Source organism: Antechinus flavipes, chromosome 1, assembly GCF_016432865.1.
Source record: "Antechinus flavipes isolate AdamAnt ecotype Samford, QLD, Australia chromosome 1, AdamAnt_v2, whole genome shotgun sequence".
NCBI classification, from domain to species: Eukaryota; Metazoa; Chordata; class Mammalia; order Dasyuromorphia; family Dasyuridae; genus Antechinus; species Antechinus flavipes.
The window spans coordinates 582,866,221-582,890,739 of NC_067398.1; the positions used below are offsets into that span (position 1 = coordinate 582,866,221).

The following is a 24,519-nucleotide window of genomic DNA, read 5'->3' on the forward strand; positions in this document are numbered from 1 at the left end:
GCGACAAAGAGGATCGAGCCTTCTCTGCAGGTGTTATTGTCCAGGATTTGTCCACTAGAACTACCGTGCTGGACATTGATTGTTTAGACCCCAGCAGTCCCAGCCAGAGCTTGGTAGGGGGTGGGTCACGTGCTCAGGAATAGGGCTCAACCTGGGATCTCCGCTGAGACTTCTGCTCCTTCCCCTGAGTCCCAGCAGCTGGCACGGCAATGGGGTGTTCCAGCAGCACCCAGACCCAGAATCAGGAAAGCAGTCGGCCAGTGAACAAAACCGGTGTCACCAACGGACTGAAGCAAAGCGGTGAGCAACCTAAAGCCTGTTCCTCTCTTTCCATTCTCCCGGTTTACCTGAGTCTCCATCTCCCATCTCTTCCCAGGATCCCCAACCTAGAGAATTTAGGCAGTAATAATTTATGAGCATTTTCTGGGAATGTCCAGAGAGAAACTTATTAAAGAAAGAGCAGCCTGTGTCCCCTGCTGTTTGATGATTAAATGAAAGGAATTGGTGACATCTGTTTCCAAACCTGGAAAAATATTTGTCCTTTGACAGATTTTTTTTCACCTGAAAGCTGATGACCTGTTGAAAGAGAAAACTGGTATTTTTCTTCCTTCCTTTAGTCTTTTCTTTCTTCTTAGCATGTACCTTCCTCCCTTCCCCACCTCCTTGTAACCCTCTGGATCAGCTTTTGCTGGGTTTCTTTGAAAGCAAACAATTCATTTTACTATATTTTAAAATAATCACAAATAATTTGAAAATATTTGTGTTAAACATGAAATAATATTAGCTATCAACTTCCTCTTTTTTTTTTTCCTTAAAGGAGTGATAAGGGAGAACCATATCATAAATTACACTTTGCATATGCAATTTTTAAAGAGCCAAAGTTAGTGGGTAGAGTTTGCTCTCAAGCCAGGAACCTTGACAGGTTTTCAAGCTCTGTCTCTGACACATAGTACAGGTGTGATCCTAAGCAAGCCACTTAAATTCAGGGGTCTCCCTCCTCCAGTTAAATCTCTGAGACCATAACTGTTAGGAGAAGTTAAGCACCAAGAATATTTTAATTCCAAAATATTTGGAAGATTAGATTAAGGTAAAAACAAACTTAAATAATTAGTAGCGTCTTGCATTCTCTTTAGACTTACTATTATTCCAGTAATCTTTCCCCCGCTTCTCCCAGCTCTTTTAGTTTCCAAGTTAAATCTTGCTTGAGAAATTTTTGCATAAAAACTTAATTTCATCATGGTTGTGGCAAGCAAGCCAGTAATTGGACAATATTTTTAAAGAATGCAAATACACTTGACCAATATTTTCCTTTTTAAAGTGTTTCCTGATATACTTAATTGAGTGTAGTGGAAAGAACAATGTATTTATAGTCTGCAGTTCTTTCAATCTCTTAGTACCTTCTTCAAAGCTAGATTTAGTTTAAAATCATTATATAGGATAGCTTCTTTCTATAAAAATGAACAAATTTCTTTTTTTGAGCTATCGTAAAAGAGAATTACTAATAGTGATTTAATAATAATTAATAATTCAGTCCTGTACTTCTTTGCTTAGACTAGATGTGTTAATTGAAATTATTTTCCTTACCATGACAAAGTAATGAACATAATTTGTATAAAGCTCCACACACAATATTCTTTATTTACTTGTTTTGCTTCATGAATAGACATGAATAGACAAAATAAACAAAACAAAATTTTGAAGTAATTTTTTAAAATGTGCCATCAAAATAGTAACTTCTATTACTGTGAATAAAATAGAAGTTACAGAATAGTAACTTTTGTTACTGTGAAAAAGAAGTTTGATATGATGGAAAGTCCTGGATTTGGAGGTAAAAAAAGTCTTAGCTTTGGGTCCTTGATCTGTTACTAATCCTATGTCCATTGCCAAGTTTAGCTTGTTAAACTTGAAATGTTCAAATTCAAATACTCTTGGAGCCTTAGTTTCCTCATCTATAAATGGAGAACATAAATTTTGTAATACTTAGCTCATAAGAGTGCTGGTAAACATTCGGCTGCATGTAATTTATAAAATATAAATAGTAGAGCTATTGTCTTCTGGGAGCTGATACTGTTGGGATAGATAAGGCAAAATTATCTGTAATTGATACAATTTTGGCTTAAATATATTTAGCATCTTTTACTCAATACCTATCAGTGAAATGGTATAATCGTAATTTGATATTTAGGATATGCTTCCTTTGCTATTCTGCTTTTACATGCTTTACATCAGAAGATATTCTAAAATCTCTGAAATAATTTGGGAAAACAAATACAGCAAAGTAGGCAAATAATTTCAGATTAGTTTATAGAATGTCCCTGTAAATTCTGTAATGCATGAATCAAATCAGGCGATGGGTAGTTTGTGTGTGCATTTTGCTTCTGATCACAAGGCCAGTAGTTAGACATTTGACACTACTGTATATTCATCAACTTTTCAACTTAATGATGTTTGGAGGCCTAATAAATAATTTAAACAACGGAAACAGGCATTAAAATTTAAACAATGAATACTGAAACTCTGTTTAATAATATTTAATTTTTTTTACCCATCCCATTTCATATGGCTCTCAATATATCCCTTTGCAGTAGAACAAAACATTATAGAAGCTGCCCCTAGGTTTTGAAAGGTTATACTCTAAAGCTATAATATCTGTAGTGCAAAATTTGGCATACATTTTACATCAAAACAATGGCATGCATTCAATTCAACAAATATTTATATTTACATAAGGTTAGGATGTCCACCAAGGAATTACATGCTTTGGAGAAATTAATATGTAATACATTTGAGGTATTGTACTAAGTGAGAATTCTTCAGGAAACTCCATATAGAATTCCATCTTGAGATGGCAAAAACCTTTCAAATCTCACAAATATTTATTAAATTAACTATTTTTTTCAATTAATCAACAAGTGTATGGGTGTGCTTCCTTTGCTATTTACTTTGCTACTTTGCTAAATGCTTGTTTTGCGCTTTCAGAACACCATTTAGATACTGGGGAAGGTACAAAATACAAAGATTAAATACAATATAGTCCCTACCCTCATTGGGTTTAGTATTGGTCTAGCAAGCAGTAGAACTATTGGATTGGATTGAATTTCTTCAAAGTCAATTCTTTCTGTCAGAAATGGAGGGTAATCACCTTTAGTTGATCTGTGAAGTCACTGGAAACTTCATATAGTAGATATATAATAAATGTATGTTAGATGACTTCATTTCAAGAAATATCTTAAATCCTGCCAAGTACAAAGCACTCTTCTAGGCCTGGGATATAAAGGACCAAAAATGATGTGTTCCTAATCTGTTCACCCCCATTTTACAACTGAAGAATACCTGAGTCTCATTTCTGCGTGGTAGTTCTTTTATACATTCTCTTTTCCACTGAGTTTCTCATTCACTACCTTCTTTTCTGAAGCCCTCAGCCTCATCCCATTTTTCATATTTCCTTTATACCTGATGATTTAAGTTCCTGCTTTACTGAGATCTGGACTATTTGATGGGAATTTCTTCAAAACGACTTCCTGGTCACCTATTCACTCCTTTCTAATGGTCATAAAAAGAGGGTAGCCCTTGTTAGTCTGCAGGCAATATTTGTTTAGCAGTAACTATGTACTAGGGCACTACTGAACACTGAGGATAAAAGAAAGGCAGAAATAATACTTGCCCTCTAGAATATCACATTTGGGGGTGGTGGGGAACAACATGTAAATAACTAGATCTAAACCAGAAAGATAGATGGAAGGAAATCTCAGAAGGAAAGATACTAAGGGGATGGGATGACAGGGCTTCTTCCTAAGTAGGTGGGATGTGAAATGAGTCTTGAAAGAACATAGGCAAGAGATTCAGTATTATATTTAAGAGACAGTAGTAAGAATCAAATCCCTTAATTTTAGATCCTCTTTGCATAGAGCAATGTAAAGAGTGCTAGATTTGAAGTAAGGTAGATCTGGGTTCAAATTCTTCCTCTGACTAGCTAATTAGCCCTTGGACATTCACTTAACCATTTTGAGCCTCAGTTTACTCATCTGTAAAATAAAGTAAGAATACCTATATTGGCTGCTACACAGGGCTGACTTCATGACTCAGATAAGATGACATACAGAAAAGGTTTTTTCAAACTATAAAGTATTAAGTATCATCTTTTGTTATTTTTCTTATGCTTTCAGCACATATTAGATACTTTACAAATGTTTACTGATTTGATTTGTTTTCATTGAGAGTGACTTCAATTTGTACATTAGTTATTCTTATGAATATTTTAAGAGAATAAATTTGATGAATATTTTGTATAGTAATTCATGATGTATATTGCCTTCTAGTTTGTAAATAACTGTTAATAATATTGTAGAAATTGGCTCATTCTTGAAAATTTTTATTGAATAGATGTTAATCTTCATTTGGGATATATGAACTTTATTTTCTCTCCTTTCTTCAGAAGATTTGGATATTTTAGACCTGCAGGTTAATTATGTTAATAAAATACCTATCATGCCTTCTCCTTTTTCCTCCCTTCCCTCAGGAGAAAAATTATTCTATATATATCATCCTTTTTTCATTTAAGGATTCTTTTATTAAATGGATGTGACCAGTTATAGATGATGTCATTTCTCTATACTCTTTTCAAATCAGCCACAGAAACCACTAGCAGCAGCTATTCAAATAGAGTGTTAGAATGGGATGTGGAAATTCCGTTTTCTCCCTATAGGAACCTACAGGATATTGCACACTTTCTTATTAGAAGAATAATTATCCAGATTTAACTTCTTGTTGTAGACACAAGTTGCAAATGTAAGGTCATTTTGCAGAAGTAATTCTTTTTTTTTATTTTTATTTTTATTTTTTTTATTTAATAATAACTTTGTATTGACAGAATCCATGCCAGGATAATTTTTACACAGCATTATCCCTTGCAATCACTTATGTTTCGTTTTTTCCCCTCCCTCCCTCCTCCCCCCCCCCAAGATGGCAAGCAGTCCTATATATGTTAAATATGTAGCAGTATATCCTAGATACAATACATATTTGCAGAACCGAACAGTTCTCCCACTGCACAGGGAGAGTTGAATTCAGAAGGTAAAAATAACTCGGGAAGAAAATCAAAAATCAAATAGTTTACATTCATTTCCCAGTATTCCTTCTTTGGGTGTAGCTGTTTCTGTCCATCATTTATCCAATGAAACTCAGTTAAGTCTCTTTGTCAGAGAAATCCACTTCCATCAGAATACATCCTCATACAATATCGTTGTCGAAGTGTATAATGATCTCCTAGTTCTGCTCATCTCACTTAGCATCAGTCCATGTAGGTCTCTCCAAGCCTCTCTGTATTCATCCTGCTGGTCATTCCTTACAGAGCAATAATATTCCATAACATTCATATACCACAATTTACCCAGCCATTCTCCAATTGATGGGCATCCATTCATTTTCCAGTTTCTAGCCACTACAAACAGGGCTGCTACAAACATTTTGGCACATACCGGTCCCTTTCCCTTTTTTAGTATCTCTTTGGGGTATAAGCCCAATAGAAACACTGCTGGATCAAAGGGTATGCACAGTTTGATAATGATTTGGAACACTCTTTCATGTGAGTGGTAATAGTTTCAATTTCTTCATCTGAAAATTGTCTGTTCATATCCTTTGACCATTTATCAATTGGAAAATGGCTTGATTTTTTATAAATTTGAGTCAGTTCTCTATATATTTTGGAAATGAGGCCTTTATCAGAACCTTTAATTGTAAAGATGTTTTTCCCAGTTTGTTGCTTCCCTACTAATCTTGTTTGCATTAGTTCTGTTTGTACAAAGGCTTTTTAATTTGATATAATCAAAATTTTCTATTTTGTGATTGGTAATGGTCTCTAGTTCATCTTTGGTCACAAATTTCTTTCTCCTCCACAAGTCTGAGAGATAAACTATCCTATGTTCCTCTAATTTATTTATAATCTCGTTCTTTATGCCTAGGTCATGGACCCATTTTGATCTTATCTTGGTATGTGGTGTTAAGTGTGGGTCCTTGCCTAATTTCTTGCAGAAGTAATTCTTAAGAATAGATTCATGGATAGATTTCAGAAGGTCTATGAATTTTTAAAAAATATTTTGTCAATATTTCAATATAATTTGTTTCTTTTGGATGCTATGTCTTTTCTTCAATTATAAACATTCTGAAAAGGGATTTATAGGCTTCACCAGACTGACAAGAGGCCCATGCTATCCCCCCCAAAAAAAGATTAAGAATCTCTCTTTTATAGCCAATGCTCTGTGATTCCAATCACATCACTCCGTGATCAAATATCTTTAGAGGTTTCTCCATTGCTTAAGGGATAAAATATAAATTTTTAAGACTGGCATTCAAGACCCTCTGCAATCTAACTTCATTCTACCTTTATAGCTTCATTTCACAATGATGCTCACATACTAAAAATTCCAGTTAAATTTAACTATTTAATACTCTATGATTTCATACAACACTATGTCCATTCCAAATATAGGCTATTAAAGTGCCTTGTCCCTTCTCTTCCTGCCCCAACTTCTGCTCTTTATCCTTCCCACCAAGATGGAAGGAGTTCTTCTTTCTTCATTGACTGTCTCCTATATATTATTAGAAGTATTTGTGTGTGTGTGTGTATGTATATATATACATATATATACATATATGTATATATATATTAGTTTATCCATTCAATAAGTTACCAATTACTCCTGTGTGCAAAGCACTATGCTAAGAGTAGATAATTTAGTTAATACACATTTATAATTTAAATAATACACATTTCTTGTTTTCATGGAGCTTTCAGTGTAGTAAAGGGATAAAGGCAATCTAGATAACTATAATACAAAAATGCATACATTAAGCACTTAATGTATGCATGATACATTAAAGAGTTATCATACCAAAAACTCATTGGATTATAAATACTTTGATTACAGGGAATAACATTTTTTCTCCTTTGTATCTCCAGGCCTTATGGTATTTTTACATTAATATTTATTGAAATAATTAATCCACCCAATCCAACAAGCATTTATTGTATTCAAGACACTGTGAAAAATTTCCATTGACTTCACATATTTCAATTTAGTCAAAGGCAATTTAAACTGCATTTGGGATAAAAAAAGTTAACATTCAGGGAAAAAATCGATTCAACTCCACAAGCATTTATTAAGCATTTTAAAACAATATTTCACTCCATCTTATACTGTTACAAGCACTCTTGTCTCTCCAAAGGGCCTTTTCTTCTTTTCAAAATGTCACAGCTCACTAAAAGAAAATGAACAGAAAAGAAAGGAAAGGAATGACAAACAAGCAGGAGAGTTTTGAAAATAGCCTGTTGGATTTATAAGTCTTTTTTTTTTCTTTTAAGAAAGATTGTAAAGACAATAAAGGTGTGGGGATTCATCGACAATTGCCATTTCTCTATTCTGTGCATATGGAAATGCTATTTTTTTTTTCCTTTTGGTATTTGTTCAGTACCAAGTTTAAATAAGAAAAGACAAAAAAAATGTCACAGCTTAAGAACTGGAGCAGTTGTCTGCAAACAAGGAAGACTTTTAGCAAGTTTAAGTAGACTCATGTTTACATTTTGATAATCAGCCAAACTGACTTGTTTATTTTAACCTTCAGTGTTTCTCACCTTTCTTGTCAACATTGCCTGAATGGGTTTGAATTACATAAGTGTATGTAAATTGTGTTTTGTAAATTATAAGAGGCAGCCCTTGTTCAGTATCTTCACAGAAAGATAATTCTTCAATAAATTATTCTTTTTTTCAACCATTACAATAGGAATATAACCAGGACTCTGATTGAGTGTCTAATAGATTTTTATCCTTTACATACAGGATATTTTTTGTTTTTAACTATGACTTATATAAATTTGGTTAAATTTGGTTAAAATTCTACTATGTGCCCTAAAATCCCTGACATTAATTTTATGTGTCCTAGAATGTTTTACCCATGCTTTAATGATTTTCAAAAGGCAGAATTTTTCTTTGTATTATATTTTAGCCATAGAATTCAGTTTAGCATTCCCATTTATAATATATACCCTACTTCAGATGACTAAGTCTGCATGATCTCATTTACTTACATTGAGCAGCAATCAAGCTTTTTTCCCCATTGTTTCTGACTACACCATAGAATCAGCTGAAAGGATCAGAGAATATCTATTCAAGGAATCAGATAAAGGGACTTTAGAGATCATCTAGTTCAATTCACCTCAATTTTAAAATTGAAGAAACCAAGGCCTTTTGAGATCAAAGAACTTGCTCATGGTCACACAGCTAGTTTATAGCAGAACTGGTGCCTGACCCTAATCAATCAACAAGTATTTATTAAATATGTTCTGTATGCCAAGTACTTTGCTGGCAAAGTTGGGTGTTGGGAATACAAATACAAAAATGATAAGAGTAACATTTATTGGAATCATGCAGTACTCTTTCCTCTATCCTGTGAAGTAGTGTACTCTGCAAGGATTTCATCACTTTTCTTACAAACAATTTTTCTTCATGGAGAGGAAGTTATGGTCATTGTTGTTGTTTGTTCTTTATTCTGGAAGAGGACCATGACATCACGATGGTGATGATAGGACATGTAAGGGACAAATGGACTTAAATGAGGGTGGGCTGTGCAAAATCACCAGCCTCACTTTCTCTTCCAGAGCCATCTGGGTCCAGTGGCAAGATATAGAACAAGACAAAAGAGGCTGTTTCTGCCTCATTTCTTACTTAACCTTAATCACTGAGTCAGACTGAGACATGTTAAAGAGAGGAAATATGGTATAAAGAAAAAGTTCTGGAATTGGCCTTTAGCCCTGGATTAAAACCTATCTCTGACACTCAATAATTATCAGAAAGTAAGTCAGTTAGTCTCTATAGAGAATCAACTTCTCCATCTATAAAATTATAAAATGGACCATTGGAAAATAATTTCCTGCCACTTTGATTTCCTCATCTTGAAAATGGGCAGTGGAGTAGAAGCTCTGGTTGAATTTACTGAGCTGGAAAGTTTTCATATACCACCTGTGGATGATGGACTAAATGGATATTGTCCAAAGACTGACTTAGCTAATTGCAAAGAAGCTCATCCGTGCCTGAAAGGTTAGCCATTAGATAATGATTTTACTTTTACCATAGCAATTGACCTACCAAGGCATAGAAGAGATGCAATCTGCATCCATGAAGAGAGGTTTCACACCATTATAATCACAAGTTTTTAAAAAGGTTGAAGGAAAACAAAAAAAAAAACAAAAAACATTGCAATAATACTAATTATTATAATTTTGTTGTGAGGAAGTATTCACTAGAGTTAAAAAAAAAAAGCACTGTGTAAAAACAATTATTTAAATTTGACATAAAACCAAAGTTTATCTTATGACATTGTTGTCAATAATACATCTTGCCAATAACAAAAATAGGACATTAAATGGATTTTTTTTTTTTTTACAAATTTTGGGATTCCCCCAAATTCTACATTACTTAACATTTCTCAGTCATGGTCGGTTCTAATAAATTGATCCTTATTCTAGAATAATAATAATTAACTTCAAATATAGCACTCTTCTACCACACCAAGGATAAGCTTATGCTGAATGAATTCAGAGGATTTGGGTAAGAATCCTATCCCTGTCTTGGGATGTTTAAATTGGGCCTTAGTTCCCTGAAGGAGTTGGACTAGACTTAGTCAGTAAATGACTTCTTAGGTTCTTTCCAGCTCTGTCTATCATTCTTAGCACAGAGGTAAAATAATAAGTTGAGAAGAGCTTAAATGCTCTGAAGATCTAAATCAGGGGATCTTTTTTGTGTGTCATAGATCTCTTTGAAAGTCTGGCAAAGCTTAAAGAACCCCATCTGAGAAGAGTGCATGAATGCAGGAATAAAAGGCATAGTATTGCAAAGGAAACCCATTATCTTGAAATGGAGTTATCAGAACAAATAAAATAAATTCATGGTTCCCAGAATAATAAATAAATAAAAACAAATTCATGGTTCCCAGAATAAGAACTCCTGATCTAGAAGAAGGGCTAGAAGGGCCTCCAAAGGACGATTTAGTGCAATCCCCTTATTTAACATATGAGAAAACTGAGGCTAAAAAGAATTTGATCATGGACATGGATGATAAATAACAGGACCAAGATTCTAATTCATGTCCTCTGACACTCAATCCAGTGTTCAGTCCATGATAGTATACCAGGGAAATTTCCTTAAAAATGAGCTTTAAAAGAAAACCCAAAGACTTTTATTTTTTCTCTATATTGGAATTTTCTCATCTTTATTATATTTCAGATAAGCATATGATTTAATTCTCCTTCTTTGGGATATATTACTATTTGGCCACTATTTCTAAGTGCCATGCATGGTGCAGTGAAAACAACAGTGGCTCCAGAGTCAGAGGATCTGAATTCAAATCCCCACTTCTGTGTAACCTTGGACAAAGCACTGAACCTTTCTAGGGATTAATTTTTTCTAATAATAATATTAACAGCTAGCATTTATATAACATTTTAAGGTTTGCATGCACTTTACAAAAGTTTCACTTATCTTTCTAACAACCCTGGGAAATAGGTGTTATCTTAGCCCATTTTACAAATAAGGAAACTGAGGGCAGACAGCACTTTAGTGACTTTCCCAGAGTCACACAGCTACTAAACGTGTGAAGCATTTTCTCATCTGTAAAATTAAGATATTGGCTCAGATGCAGCCTGTAAAGTTTCTTCCAGCTTGAACTTCATGACCCTCTAAACTCTAGGATACTGTGATCCCAGGATCCTCTTCCTCTATGGAAGGTCTATCTCAAAATGACATGTAAAAACAATGGGCCACTAAAATGTAAACATATCCACTACTTTTAGCAAAAGGAAAATAATAACAATCTTGTATATATTCCTTTAAGGTTTGCAAAACCTTATTGGAAGTTTAGAGATTGATTTGAAGAAAGGATAAAAATGAGACTTTGGAGGACTATAGCAGCATGGGATAGTAGCACTGGATTTGAATATAAGAAAGCTCTGATTTCAAATCTCAGCCTGAAATCCCCTGTCCATCTCTCTATCACTCAATCTCTCTGGTTCTTTTAATTTTCTCGTCTGTAAAATGAGGAATATTTGTGAGGATCAAATGAGATGATGGATATAAAGTGAAATATTTGTAAAGTCTTAGTACACTAAGTAGGCACTTAACAAAGGTTTATTGATAGATTAATTATCAATCAACTGATTACTATAAAGTGTCTTACATTTCTAGGGAGCTAAATAAATATGTTTAATGTTGCTTTTCAAATCTAAAAGAATTATCTAAATGGCAATTATTATTACTATTGACTAGCTGGAAAGGAAGAAAATAAGCAAGCATAAGGTGCTAATATCTGCCATTCATTGTGCTTCATGCTTTACAAATCTTCACAACAGCCTTGGGAAATGGGTGCTATTATGATTCTATTTTATAGTCGAGGAGGCTGTTAAATAGATGTTAAGTATCTTGCCTACAGTTACATTGTAGTCAAATGTGTAAGGTCACATTGGGACCCAAGTCTAATGCTCTACCAGGGGTCCTTAAACTACAGCGGGAGCCAGATGCAGCAGCTGAGGCCGTTTATCCCCCTCACCCAGGGCTATGAAGTTTCTTTTTTTAAAGGCCCACAAAACAAAGTTTTTGTTTTTACTATAGTCCAGCCCTCCAACAGTCTGAGAGACAGTGAACTAGCTCCCTATTTAAAAAGTTTGAGGACTGTACTCCTTGCTACTCCTCTTAGACTTGTAAATCACAAAAGAATGTGAATTTGGAGAGCTGGAATAGTAGAAATACGATAATGTATTTATTAGGAAGGAAAGACCAGAATAAGCTAAAGAGAGGATGGTGGCTCAAGAAGAAGCCAATCTACCCAGGCCAGCTTGAACAGAGTGGTCTGCAGATGCTTCTACTGATGGACAAAGAAGGGGGGATATAGAACAATGAATCTTTGTTCTTACACTGTCATGTAACCAAATGAAAATCATTATTCTCTTGGTAAGGTTGCCAAAAGTTTTTAGTTCCTATGTTAAGTTTGACTTTCATGTTAATGTTTTACAGCCTCAGGTTCAAAAATCTAGAACTTCATCCCCTGAGGTTATACTCCCTCTACCCCCCACAAAGGAATTTAAAATTCACAAAACTAGGATACTGCATTAAATGGATCAAAATTGAGATATAGGGATTTAGGAGTATAGGCATGGCTATGAGGTAATGAGATTTCAAATATACCTATATACATAATCTATAATTTTAAAATACATTAATAAATTTTATGTATACATATAAACATGTGTATGTGTGGATACATGCATATGTACACTATGTATATTTATACACTTATATGTTGTCAACATACATATAAACGTGTGTGTATTTGTGTATAACCAGTTGGAAAGGAAACAAGCATTTATTAAGCAACTATATTTGCCAGATACTGTACTAGGTTCTTCATAAATAGTATCTGGGATGTATGTGTGTACATGTATAATACATACGATTGTATAAATACACATATCTGTATATATACACACATATCTACATCAGAACTTGAATATCCAAATGGCTTTTGTTCCCTTCAAAGGAGCCACCTTACACAGCTACTCATTTTATTTGAAACTTAAATATTTATGGAATTCTGTATACAACAAGCATAGACTTTGAAGTCAGAGGACTTGGATTCAAATAGTGCTCCTGATACTGCCCATGTGACCTTTGTCATCCCCAGAACTCAGTTTTCTCAGTTGTTAAATGAGAGGATTGGCCTCTGAGGGTCTTTCCATCTATGAGCCTTTGGAATTGTCACCAAAACATGATGGGTCTTTTGATCATCCTTGAAAGAGAAGCGTCATTATTTGAAGCCAGAGATCAGAGCTTTGATTTTGGGAAGTGGTCTAAAGTTACACAGAGATAAATCTAGTCAATAAAGTAGTTAGTAAAACTGCACTGTGCCATTTTTGTTTTTTAAAAACGAAGAAAAGGCAATAAAGAGTGATTATTTTCCCCTTCCCAATAAAGAGGTGACACTTTCCTCCCTCACCCCTGGGTCACTGGAGTATACACACAGAAACACTTTGAGATTTACTAATAGGTATGACTTTAATGTAAGTGTCCCTGTTTCCCAACATAAAAATCTAACTGTGCTTTAAGGCCATGTTCAAACCTGTCCCTTTGGTCTCCCTTCTGTCCTGTTCCTGAACTCCTCTTATGGGTCAAAAGAAAAACCTAAAGAGACCTCTAAGTTTAAATAATTTGCCCATTGCTTCTTCCCCCCCCTCCCTCCCCCGCCCCCATCTCTTTTTTTCCCTAAAGGAAGAAAGGATTATATGAGAAAGATATGCAGTATAGTTTGGCCCCACCAAGTGATAGAATGTTCCCATGTCAGAGATAAGAAAATGGTTTATAAGCAAAAATCTGCTCTCTTTCTTTTGTACAATTCTTTGTTCAGTGTTGATACTTTCTATTTGGTTCCCAGCAAATCTCACACCTCTGACCCTGACTTTTTCCTGAACTCAGGGCTCTAGTTTGACAGTAGTAATTATAAAACAATGAAACTGTTTTCTTGCATGACTCATCTACTATCTACTATCACATGAAAAACTTACAAACTACTCTTGAAGAAAATTCACAAGAAAAGTTTCAAAAATAATTTGATCAGTGGCAGTATTGATGAAATAAGGCTTCTTCAGGTAACTCTTTGTGGTAGACATCATTGGGATATGAAAATTCTGGTATGTTTGTTTAGGGAAAAAAAGTCAGTCTTGTCACTTTATAATCACATTCTTCTAACTTTTCCTTTTCTTTATCTGCTGCTCCCTTTGTCTTATTCTTTATTAGGAATACGAGTGGATACACACACACACACACACCTCACAGGTTTGAAGACATTGACCTGACTGAGCCCCATAACTGTAGAAGTTTGCTATTTCTACTTTGGGCAATAAACCATGTTTCCATATTCTCTTACCATAATGTGTTCCCAGGTGTGTTTGTTTATGATTATAATCCCTCAGTGGTGTTGCCTAGTGTTTTGTTTTTTTGTATGTCTATCACATCAGGGTGTACAACACCAGTTTTGTTAGTTCAGCTGTCACAGCAAATGTGTGCATGGTAGGATTGATTTGCTGTACAATCTAAAGGGATAAAAAGAGTAGACTAGATTAGGCAGGCCTCCTACCTACAGATATTGTATGATTTAGGTGGAATGTGACATGAGGGGAAATAAAACAAACTCCTTCTTTCCCTCCTTTCTTTCACTCTTTAAGAAGTAGTTTTGGATTTGGAAATAATGTACTTAATAAACATTACACAACAAAAAGGATTGAATACAAAACTTAAAACACCTTCCACATAAGAACATTTCTTTTGTAAATAGAGCAAGATGATGGCAGAAATTCTACCATTTATGCTGACTCTAAACCTTCAAATGTACATTCTAGAGAGAAAGGCTGTACACAAATACAGACTGGTGTTTGTGGCACAAGAATCCATGTTTGAATTTTAAAGAAGGAATGAGTTGGTCAGTTAATAAGCATTTATTGAGTGCCTTCTATATGCAAAAAAAGAAATGTTTCTATACCTGCCTTGGGATAATGAGCCCTGTGTTTTATTAACATTACTGGAGTTTTGGTTTGAATGTCTTCTAACTTAATTAGTGTCCATTTCACCAAGTCAGTAAGACTGGCATTACATACATACATAAATACAAAGAAAGCAATAGACAGTCCCTGTCCTGAAGGAAGTCATCTAATGGGAGAGAAACCATGCGAAAACCTATGCACAGAGATGCTAAAGACAGGATAAATAGGAATTAATCAACTAAGACAAGGCACTAGAATTAAGAAGGTAGGGAGAATTAAGAGGGAGTGATAAAGAAAGCAATATATTGGATTGAATGGGATCTTTTGTGCAAGTAGAACAGTTTGCTTTGGAAGAAAAGGTCATTTCTTCATATGAGAGAGGAGTAAAAGAAAAGAGTGGCAGAAGGCATCTGAATGGTATGTTCATCAAAAAAATGGGTTAATCATTTCAATCCAATTAACATTTATTACATATCTAATATATACCAGGTACTTTGCTAAGTTCTATGGAAATGATTAATAAAACGATAGTCCTTTCCTTATAGTGCCACTACAATTTGTTGAATTTTCAGCATTTTTCATGTTTTAATTTTCAGTTCTGAGATGTGTTTTCTGTTAATTTAAAGGGGAAGGCAAGCTTCCCATACATAATTTTTGATTAGTGATCATGCCTTCCTAGGTATCTGGTAGATGCTAAATTTCTGCAACCTTCAATGACATCTTGCACAATTTCCAATTTTTCCAGAATAATTCACATTGGTTAATAAGTCCAGACAATAATTAAAGTTAATTTTTCCTAGTTATAATGATCTGATCCTAAATCATTATCATAATCTCTCTTTCTATAAACAAATTTATATGATTCATTTATTCAACACTTTTTGATTGACATACTTTTGGTAGAGTTCATGTGAATATTGCCTATAAAATACCTTTGGATTCCATTCTTGAATCTTGGTTATTTACTTTGACAAATCCAATGGCCCATATTTGTTTTTGCTTTGTTATGTGAGCTGCATATTTCTATAAATTTTTAATTTACTATATGTTCTGAGGACATCTAGCAATTCTCTTTCTCTTATTGGAGAAGAAATGTTTCTATGTCTGTCTTGGGATAATGAGCCCTGTTTTTTATTAACATTAATGGGTTTTGATTTGAATATCTTCTAACTTAATTAGTGTCCATTTCACTATGTCAGTAAGACTGGCATTACATAGGCATTGAGAGAGAGAGAGGTGGGGAAGGAGGGAGGGAGTGAGAGAGAGAGAGAGAGAGAGAGAGAGAGAGAGAGAGAGAGAGAGGAAGGAGGGAGGGAGAGAGAGAGAGAGAGAGAGAGAGAGAGAAAGACAGAGTCAGAGAGACACAGAGAGAGAGAAACAGAGACAGAGACAGAGACAGAGAGAGAGAGAATATGAGAATCAGAGGATGGACAAAATGGAGGCAGGGAGGAGTTAGGCTTTATGAAGTCCAGGAAATAGGTGATGAAGGTTAACTAATCTATAGCAGTGAAGGAGGAGCTGGGTAGGGGAGAGATCATGTGGAAGTAGCAATAGTAGAACTTGGCAGCTGTTTAGATATGAGGAGTGAGGGAGAGGCCACAGCCAAATATGACTCTAAGGTTACAAGTCTTGCTCACTGGGAGGTGCCAGAAATAGAGAAATTAGAGGAAGAACTATTGTACCCTTTTGTATGTGAACTAGTATTATCATCCTTCCTTCTTTTTTCTTTATAGAGTTACACAGTAAATCCCTTTTAAAACACCTTGAATTGTAGTATGCTGCTTTAGGGAAAGAGGGGAGAGAAGAAACCCATTTTTTTCTCCAGACAGGAAATAATAGAAAAGAGGGGAAATGGTGGCTTCTAGATGTCCGTAGAGGACTACCATAAACTAGCTGTCCATAAGAGGAGTACCATAGAGAGTGGCAAGCAGACAGTGAATGTTCCTGTTCCCTAATCTCCTGGTCTGATGTATTGCAAACTTTTGCAAAATATGTGGTTTTAGGGTTGTCTTTTGATGATATTAATATGTGGTCACTCATTTTTCAACTGTGGAACTGCTGCTTTAAATAATTTATGTGTTCTGAAGTTGATGATGACTATTGTCTCTTTTTTGCTGACAGTATTCATCATTGTAGTAAACATTTGACTAGAAAATATAATTTGACAGGGCTCATTTAAACTCATTTCCTTGTTAATTCCCCAAGGCACTTTAAAAAACCAAACCCCTGTAAATCCTTTGTGAGAGATCTGAGTCTTATTTTCCTGTCAGAATGAATTTCTTCACAAATCCATGAAACTACTTTATTCATTTTCTCCATTGCTGATAATTTGATGCTTAATCAGATAGTTTTTTTAGCCTTTAGGTGGATGTTTCAAAGAAACCTTTGCTCCATCTTTTGCTCCTAAACTTGCACTCTGACCTGATTTTTTTTTTTTAAAGCAAGACCTTGACTCTAATTTCTGTCATTTTTGAGCATGTCATATGCATATACTATGATGAACATATACTATGAAGAATATAGGTTCTTACCTTTTTTGGTATCATAGATCCATTTGTCTGTCTGATTAATCCTATGGGACCCCTTCTCAGAATGTTTTTAAATGCATAAAATAAAATATAAATAATTAAAAAGGAAGCCAATTATATTGAAATACAGTTTATCCAATTGTTTTTTTAAGTTCATGAATGCTGGTTAAGAATACCCTAGTTGAGACTATGGTCATATATATTTTAATTTTATTTTTAGACTAATTTGTTTTAATACTATTTTATTCTTTCCCCAATACATGTAAAAACAATTTTTTAACAATTTTTAAAAAAAATTTGAGTTCCAAACATTCACTCTCTTTCCTCTCCTCTCTTTGAGACAGTAAGCAGTCTAATATAGGTTATACATGTGTAACCACGTAAAACATATTTTTATATGAGTCATTTTGTGGAAAAAAACTTGGTGAGAGAGAGACAGTTGGAAGGAAGGAAGGAAGAGAGGAAGGAAGGAAGAAAAGAAAGAAGGAAGGAAAGAAGGAAGGAAGAAAGAAAGAAAGAAAGAAAGAAAGAAAGAAAGAAGGAAGGAAGGAAGGAAGGAAGGAAGGAAGGAAGGAAGGAAGGAAGGAAGGAAGGAAGGAAGGAAGGAAGGAAGGAAGGAAGGAAAGAAGGAAGGGAACAAGAAAAAGAAAGAAGGAATGCTTCAATCTATATTCAGACTCCATCAATTCTTTCTCTGGAGGCAGATAGCACTTTTTCATTATGATTCCTTTGGACTTGTCTTGAAGAGAATAGTTAAGTCTTTAACAGTTGTTCTTTGTACATTCTTGCTGTTACTGTGTACAATGTTCTGATTATGTTCACATAACTCAGCATCAATTCATGTGAGTCTTTCCAGGTTTTCCTGAAATCGCCCTGCTTGACATTTCTTATAGAACAGTAGTGTTCCATTAGTCTAATACAAGTTGCCTTGTCCTATAGTTTTTGTGGATTTATTTTTATCCATTCTTTCAAATAAATGAAAGTTTGAAATTAACCAAAACCTCATTTCTCACTTATACTTGAAATTGTGGACAAAAAGCTCCAAGCAGGGTGTGTATTATGGAGATGCAATTCATGATTCCCAGAAGAAAAGCAAAATATTGGGGATAGCTGAGAGAGATGTTAAAAAGGTCTGAAAAAGAGAGGAGCCATAATTTTCCCCAGGAGTTATATATCTCTTTCTATTCCTTCCCAAATACTTAAAACTTTCACTCTTATAAAATTATTAAACTTTGAATATGTGTGTGGTGATGGGTATTATGATTCTTGTTTTACCGATGAGGAAAATGAATGGGATTTAATAAGGGTTTAGTAACTAATTATACAACTATTTAGTAGCATAATCTAGGAATAAAATCAAGCATTCTTGAATCTTAATTCAGTTTTTTCTTCTATCATCCTGCACATCATACAGTCCCATGGGAAGCTAAGTATAAATGAATGGACAACAAAAATTTTATTTTTTATTACATATCATGAACTGCTAAGGTTGGGGATCCAAATATAAAAATGAAAACAATCCCTGTCCTCAACAAACTTACATAGAGGAAATACCATAATTGAAAAGTGGTAGCCAAGGAGGGATATTTTGTTGTGGAAAATTACAAAAATGAGATGATGAGTGAGCCACAATAGAATAGATTGATATATTGCTTCCAATAGTAATAGCATTATTGATTTGAGGATACTATAGTAATAGTAGCATGGCTAGTATGAAGATGGTGGAGGAATAAAGTGTGTCTCTAGCATGTTTAGTATAGTGAGTAGATTACAGGCAGTACTTATTAAAGACAGCAAGGGCCTCAGTTTGGGAGTTCCAAAGTTGAAAAGTTTCAATCTTTGAGGACATGGTTTCTGATCCCTGAGATAAAGCAACTGGTGGAAATGGTGGAGAAGTAATGAATTTTCTTCTCTTCCTTTCAGAATTGTGTACCCACCCCATTTATTCTCTGCTCCTGAAAGTTTTTCCAGCTTGATGGTATTTTCTGCCACTGAGGACTTCTCACAAAAGATAAAAGAATTTCTAAGAATTTCTTCTAGAGATTCTTTGTGAAATCCTATTCTATTCCTAAAGAAATAGTAGAAAAAAACCTGCAGAAGGAAAGAGTAAGAAAAATGTATCAAATAACAAAAGTAGAGCTAGAGTTATGAGAAAGAATGTTGTAGGGGTGGGAAGAGGTGGAGGGAGCCAGATTAACAGACAGGTATTAAAGAAACCCTAAATTTAGGATAATAAAGTTAAGTGTGATGCAGAGGACATTTGAAGAAATAGACATAAATTGGTTGTCCTAGAAACGATTTACCTGCAATTTAACTAATTTGAATTGTTAAGTATTCCTTGTAATCCCAATTTGCTTTTCTATAGTATTAGATTAATAATAATAATAATTTGTTTTCTTTTTCATGTGAAATAAATGATCCAAAGCAACTTCGGATGGAAACTCTTCAAGCCCATATGAAAATGAAATTTGTCTTGACAAGACCAAACAGTGTACAACAGAAGGAAAAGTCGATGCCAATGACAAAACAGGACCAACCAATATTCTTCTAGCAGGGGATCCCAGGGTTATGATGCCATTTGCAGCTGATAGTGCTAGTTCTACCTGTGAAGAGGGATACCCTGAGAAAGCAGGATCTCCAAGCTCCGGGGAAAGAGTTCAAACAGAATATCTGAAATCAACAGATGAAACTAAGAATCCAGAGGCATCTAAGGAATCTGTGCCACCCATATCTGCTGGAAAAAATGAACTTCCAGCAACAGATGAAAAGAATGACAGGGAAATTGAGAAAAGTACTCAACCTATAGGAAAAATTGCTGAGCTTGAGATATTTGGAATTGTAAAGGAGATGAAGTCACTGAAAACAGCTAGAGAAATAGAACCTCCAGAAACAGAACATAGTCAGCATCTAGAAATGAGTGAAGAGGCTGATCTCCAAAGAACAATGAAGGAGGATAAGCATCTGATAACATCTGAAGAGACAGAACCTCAAGAAATTGTGGAAGATATTCAGCATATAAATACTGATAGAAGGGCAGAAATGTTGGAGAAGAATAATTATGTGGGAACATCTGGAGAGACCGAAACTTCAGGAACACTGGAAGAGGCTGAGTATGAGGGAACAGCTGGAGAGACCAAACCTTCAGGCACATGTAAAGTAACTGAGCATGAGGAAGCAGGTAGAAAGATGGAACCTTTGGGAACACACACAGAGTCTGAGGGAATAGCTGGAGAAACCAAACCTTCAGGAATGATGGAAGAGATTGAGCATGAGGAAACACCTGGAGAGACCAAACCTTCGGGAATGATGGAAGAGATTGAGCATGAGGAAACACTTGGAGAGACTAAATCTTCGGAAATGATGGAAGGGACTGAGCATGAGGGAACACCTGGAGAGACCAAACCTTTGGGAATGATGGAAGGGACTGAGCATGAGGGAACACCTGGAGAGACCAAACCTTTGGGAATGATGGAAGAGACTGAATATGAGGGAATAACTGGAGAGACCAAACCTTTGGGAATGATGAAAGAGACTGAACATGAGGGAATATCTGGAGGGATCAAACCTTCGGGAATGATGGAAAAGACTGAGCATGAGGGAACACCTGGAGAGACCAAATCTTTGGGAATGATGGAAGAGATTGAGCATGAGGGAACACCTGGAGAGACCGAACCTTCCGGGGCAATGAAGAAGATGACTCTGGTAACAGGTGAAAAGAACAATCTTCAGGGAATAGTTGAAGATAACGAATTCCCAGAAATTGTGGGAGAAATTCAGTCTCTCAGAGCTGCTGGAAAGAACGACCATTCCAGAGCAGTGAGAGGCACTGAACTTCCTGAAAGAGTGGAAAAGATTCTGTTGGTAGAAACAGTTGGAGGAACTCAACCTCCCATAATAGATGAAGGGCCACAGGAAAACATGAAGCCAGTGATGGAAGTAGCCAGGGAAATTAACATGAATGAAGAGAACCAAGCAATTGAAGGTAATGGTTGTTTAAGCCCTAAATCCTATAAGGATAGCCATCTGGAGAGTTGCATCCAAGTGTCCAGGCTATAACACACACCCCAACCACCTTTTAGGTAACTGGGAGTGAATGTGTTTTGAACCAAAACTACTTTTCCTTATCAGAACTTCTATTCCATCATTTTGATTTGATGATTAAATATAGTTTTTGGTGAAATTTTTCTAAAACACAATGTGTCCGTCATATTTAAACCAGAGAAGCAAATACATAATGTTTAGAATTCTGATGCTTTTCAGGTTTATCTTTGATCATAGCTTACATATAAGTAGACAATTGAGAGGAAAAAAATTGTTATGGGTGGGGGAATAAAGAAATGGCTTGACATTAGAAAAGTCACAACTACTGCCTCCCTATTAGAATTTATTTTACCGTTAGGACAGGAATAGAGAAGAGGCCCTCTGTGTGAATGCAACTAATATTTTATTTTAACTCTAGAGTGTTTGGGTCTTCAAAAAAGCTGCTCTACCATTATTCAAGAAGTAAATCTTATTTGATTCCATATAGCATATCTGTGCTTAATAAGGAGAGAATAATTTTCTGCTCAGAGATCAACAAAAAATTGAGGGGCCAGATTACCATTTTGCCAATATGCTTCAGTTTCACAGTGTTATCTTTTATGAATATCAAAACTTTAGTTTTTATTTCTTAATATTTATATAGAATTTTCTACCTGTTTATCATATATTCTGCTGTCAATATTTTAGCCTTACTTCTATGTTCTAAGTTTATAGGGAAGTGATTTGCCATTGGACAAACATTTCATCAGGGTAGAACAAGACTAAAGTTTATGTTCAGTTCACTATCTTTCTTTCCTCTCCCTGCTAATTTACCCACCTCACCTCATCCTCATTCTTGAGACTGAAAGAATAAGCTCTGTCAGACCACAAGCTACTTGGTCATCAGCTAATGTTGGATAATGGTGTCCTATCATGATCTCTATGGTTACTGTTTCCAGGTGAGACGGGAGAAAGGGTGGAAACTGAGACGCACAGTGAGATAGTAAGTAAGGGGTCTGAAACAAAAGAAGAAGAAACGGGAGAAGCTGTGGATACTACTACATTCACAGAGATAGGTATGTTGACAGAAGGATGAATGGCTACTCCCCACTCTCACTTACAAGACAGGATAACCTTAGGGAGGTTTATTAGCACATTTCCCATCACCATTCTTCTAAATTTTTCTTTTATTGCATTATTTTGTATAGTCATAGAGTCTATAAACCTGATGGTCTATTTGAGCTGGAATCCTGACCTTTCACTTTATAGATAAGAAATCTGAAGGCTTGAGAAAGGACTTGCCCACAGCCACACATGTAATAGTAAGTGTTAGAATCAACTCCTAGTCTTTGATATCCTAATTCCTGCCCCAGTGGGTCTAGTCTCTACACCATGTTCGATTTTTACAACAGTGAGAATGGTGCTAACATGCCTTTTTATATAGTCTTGTTTACTTGTTGATAAAACTTCCAAGGCAATTTAAGCTATTTAGAAATAACAAAAAATTTATAAGTAGACTACAGGATTATAAAACTTTATAACTAGAAGCAGCCTAAGAAATCATTGATTCGGAGACTCAGAGAATTGATACTTAGTAGAGGTCGCACAGCTAGTGGGTGAGTGGCAGAACAAGGATTTAATCCCAAGCAAAGAATCCTTTTTAATTATTTATTGAGGCAACTAGGTGGCATGGTGAAGATAGTGCCAGGTTTGGAGTTATGGAAATCTGAGTTCATCTATTATCTGTGAGACACTGGGAGCAAGTCACTTAACTTTCCAGCCTCCTGTAAAATGGAGATAGCAACAGCACCTACCTCACAAGGGTGTTGTGAGGATCAAATGAGATATTGTGTGTGTGTGTGTGTGTAAAGCACTTTGCAAATTATAAAGTGCTACATAAATGTTAGCTATTATTATTTCCTCCACAAATTTCTCTATCCAGCTGTGCTGATTCACCTAATATAAAAGAAAAAAAAAAGAAATTGCAAGAAGAAATGTATACCTTTAAATACAAGTGAATAGAGAAAGCAGGAAAAAAAAAGAGTAGCATATTGTGGACCAGTCTGAGTATATACCTATATCGTACACATATACATATATATACATATGCATGCATGAACACACAAATTCGTTAATGAAATCACATGGCTGTGATGGCCACACAGTTCACAAAAGTCAAAGAATCCTAGAATTTGCTACAAGAAAGGATCTTAAAGATCGTTGAAGTCAACCTGTTTCCTTGTTTGAAATATACTTATGACCCTAAAAGTAAATTTCAGTTTTAGTAATGATCTGCTCATTTATCATTATATATAAAACAAAACAGCAAAAGTTGTTGCCAATAATCGCAAAATATGCTACTTGCAGTTAAGTATTTTCATAACCAAATCACTCATGTTTTAAAAATGTGTCATTTTTAATCAGCTGCTGATTTTACATTTGTAGCAGAGGCATTCCATTTGGTTGTATCTTTTTCAAGACATACCTTGTCCCCCCCCAAATCCTATTATATCTTTAATTTTGTTTTAAATGTATTTCAGAGTAAACAAATAGCAAGAAATAAGATCCAGATGCTACCCATGCAGATTCCAGTCTCTTCATCTTGTTCAGCTGTTTAAGTAAAAATCATTTTTACAGTCTTGTTGACTTTGGGGGGATGAGAGTGGGGAATATGACATCAGGACTTTAGAAGGAATTTATAAGTTTTTACCAATGTTAAAAAAAAATTGCCACAAAGAAATCATCTTTCAAGGATCCTTCAAAAGTTGCCAAAAGACCTTGACAAGTAGTTACATATGTACATTTTCTCTTATCTGCCATAGAGTGCCTTTTGTATGTTAATATACAAGTAGAATTTTGTTTTTAAAACATTTTTGTCTGAAATGTTAATATATATTTCATACTTTTTCAAATCTTCTAAGTTCATTTTTATGTCAAAACAATAATTACAGAAACCTCCTGTTTATGCATTTAATCCATAGGTATACAAGATGGTCAAAGTGCATTGTCTCATTTTTTTTCCCTTATTTAAACAGATTGATACTAGTTTATGACCTAAATTTTAAAATGCTAATTTGTGAGGTAGATGCTAAGAAGTTACCAGAATAGTTACTCTTGCAGAAAAGGAAACAGACTATGATCTTCAACTTGTATATTTTGTGCAGTTTTAAAAAATAATTTTTTAAAAAAATCATTATCATCATAGTATCCCATGTATCCATAGTAACCTATTTAGAAATGTAATTTTAAAAAATGATTGTGAATAAATCTAAGAAAAAATATTTATATCAGAATTTATTAACAAAATGCATTTTTGTAACTTTAAAATTTAAAATTTTGGAATCAATGACTGTATTTCTTTATTAAAATTATCAGTGATATGTTTTAAAAATT

At 34.8% G+C, this 24,519-nt stretch overlaps 1 protein-coding gene across 1 annotated transcript; it reads left to right on the forward strand.

Annotated features, from left to right (window-relative positions):
* ERICH5 (glutamate rich 5) lies at positions 1–24,519 on the forward strand. Its single transcript, XM_051970900.1, has 4 exons — positions 1–300; positions 19,532–21,088; positions 22,086–22,202; positions 23,667–24,519. The coding sequence occupies exons 1-4, from the start codon at positions 210–212 to the stop codon at positions 23,669–23,671; spliced, it is 1,770 nt and encodes a 589-aa protein (XP_051826860.1). The 5' UTR covers positions 1–209; the 3' UTR covers positions 23,672–24,519.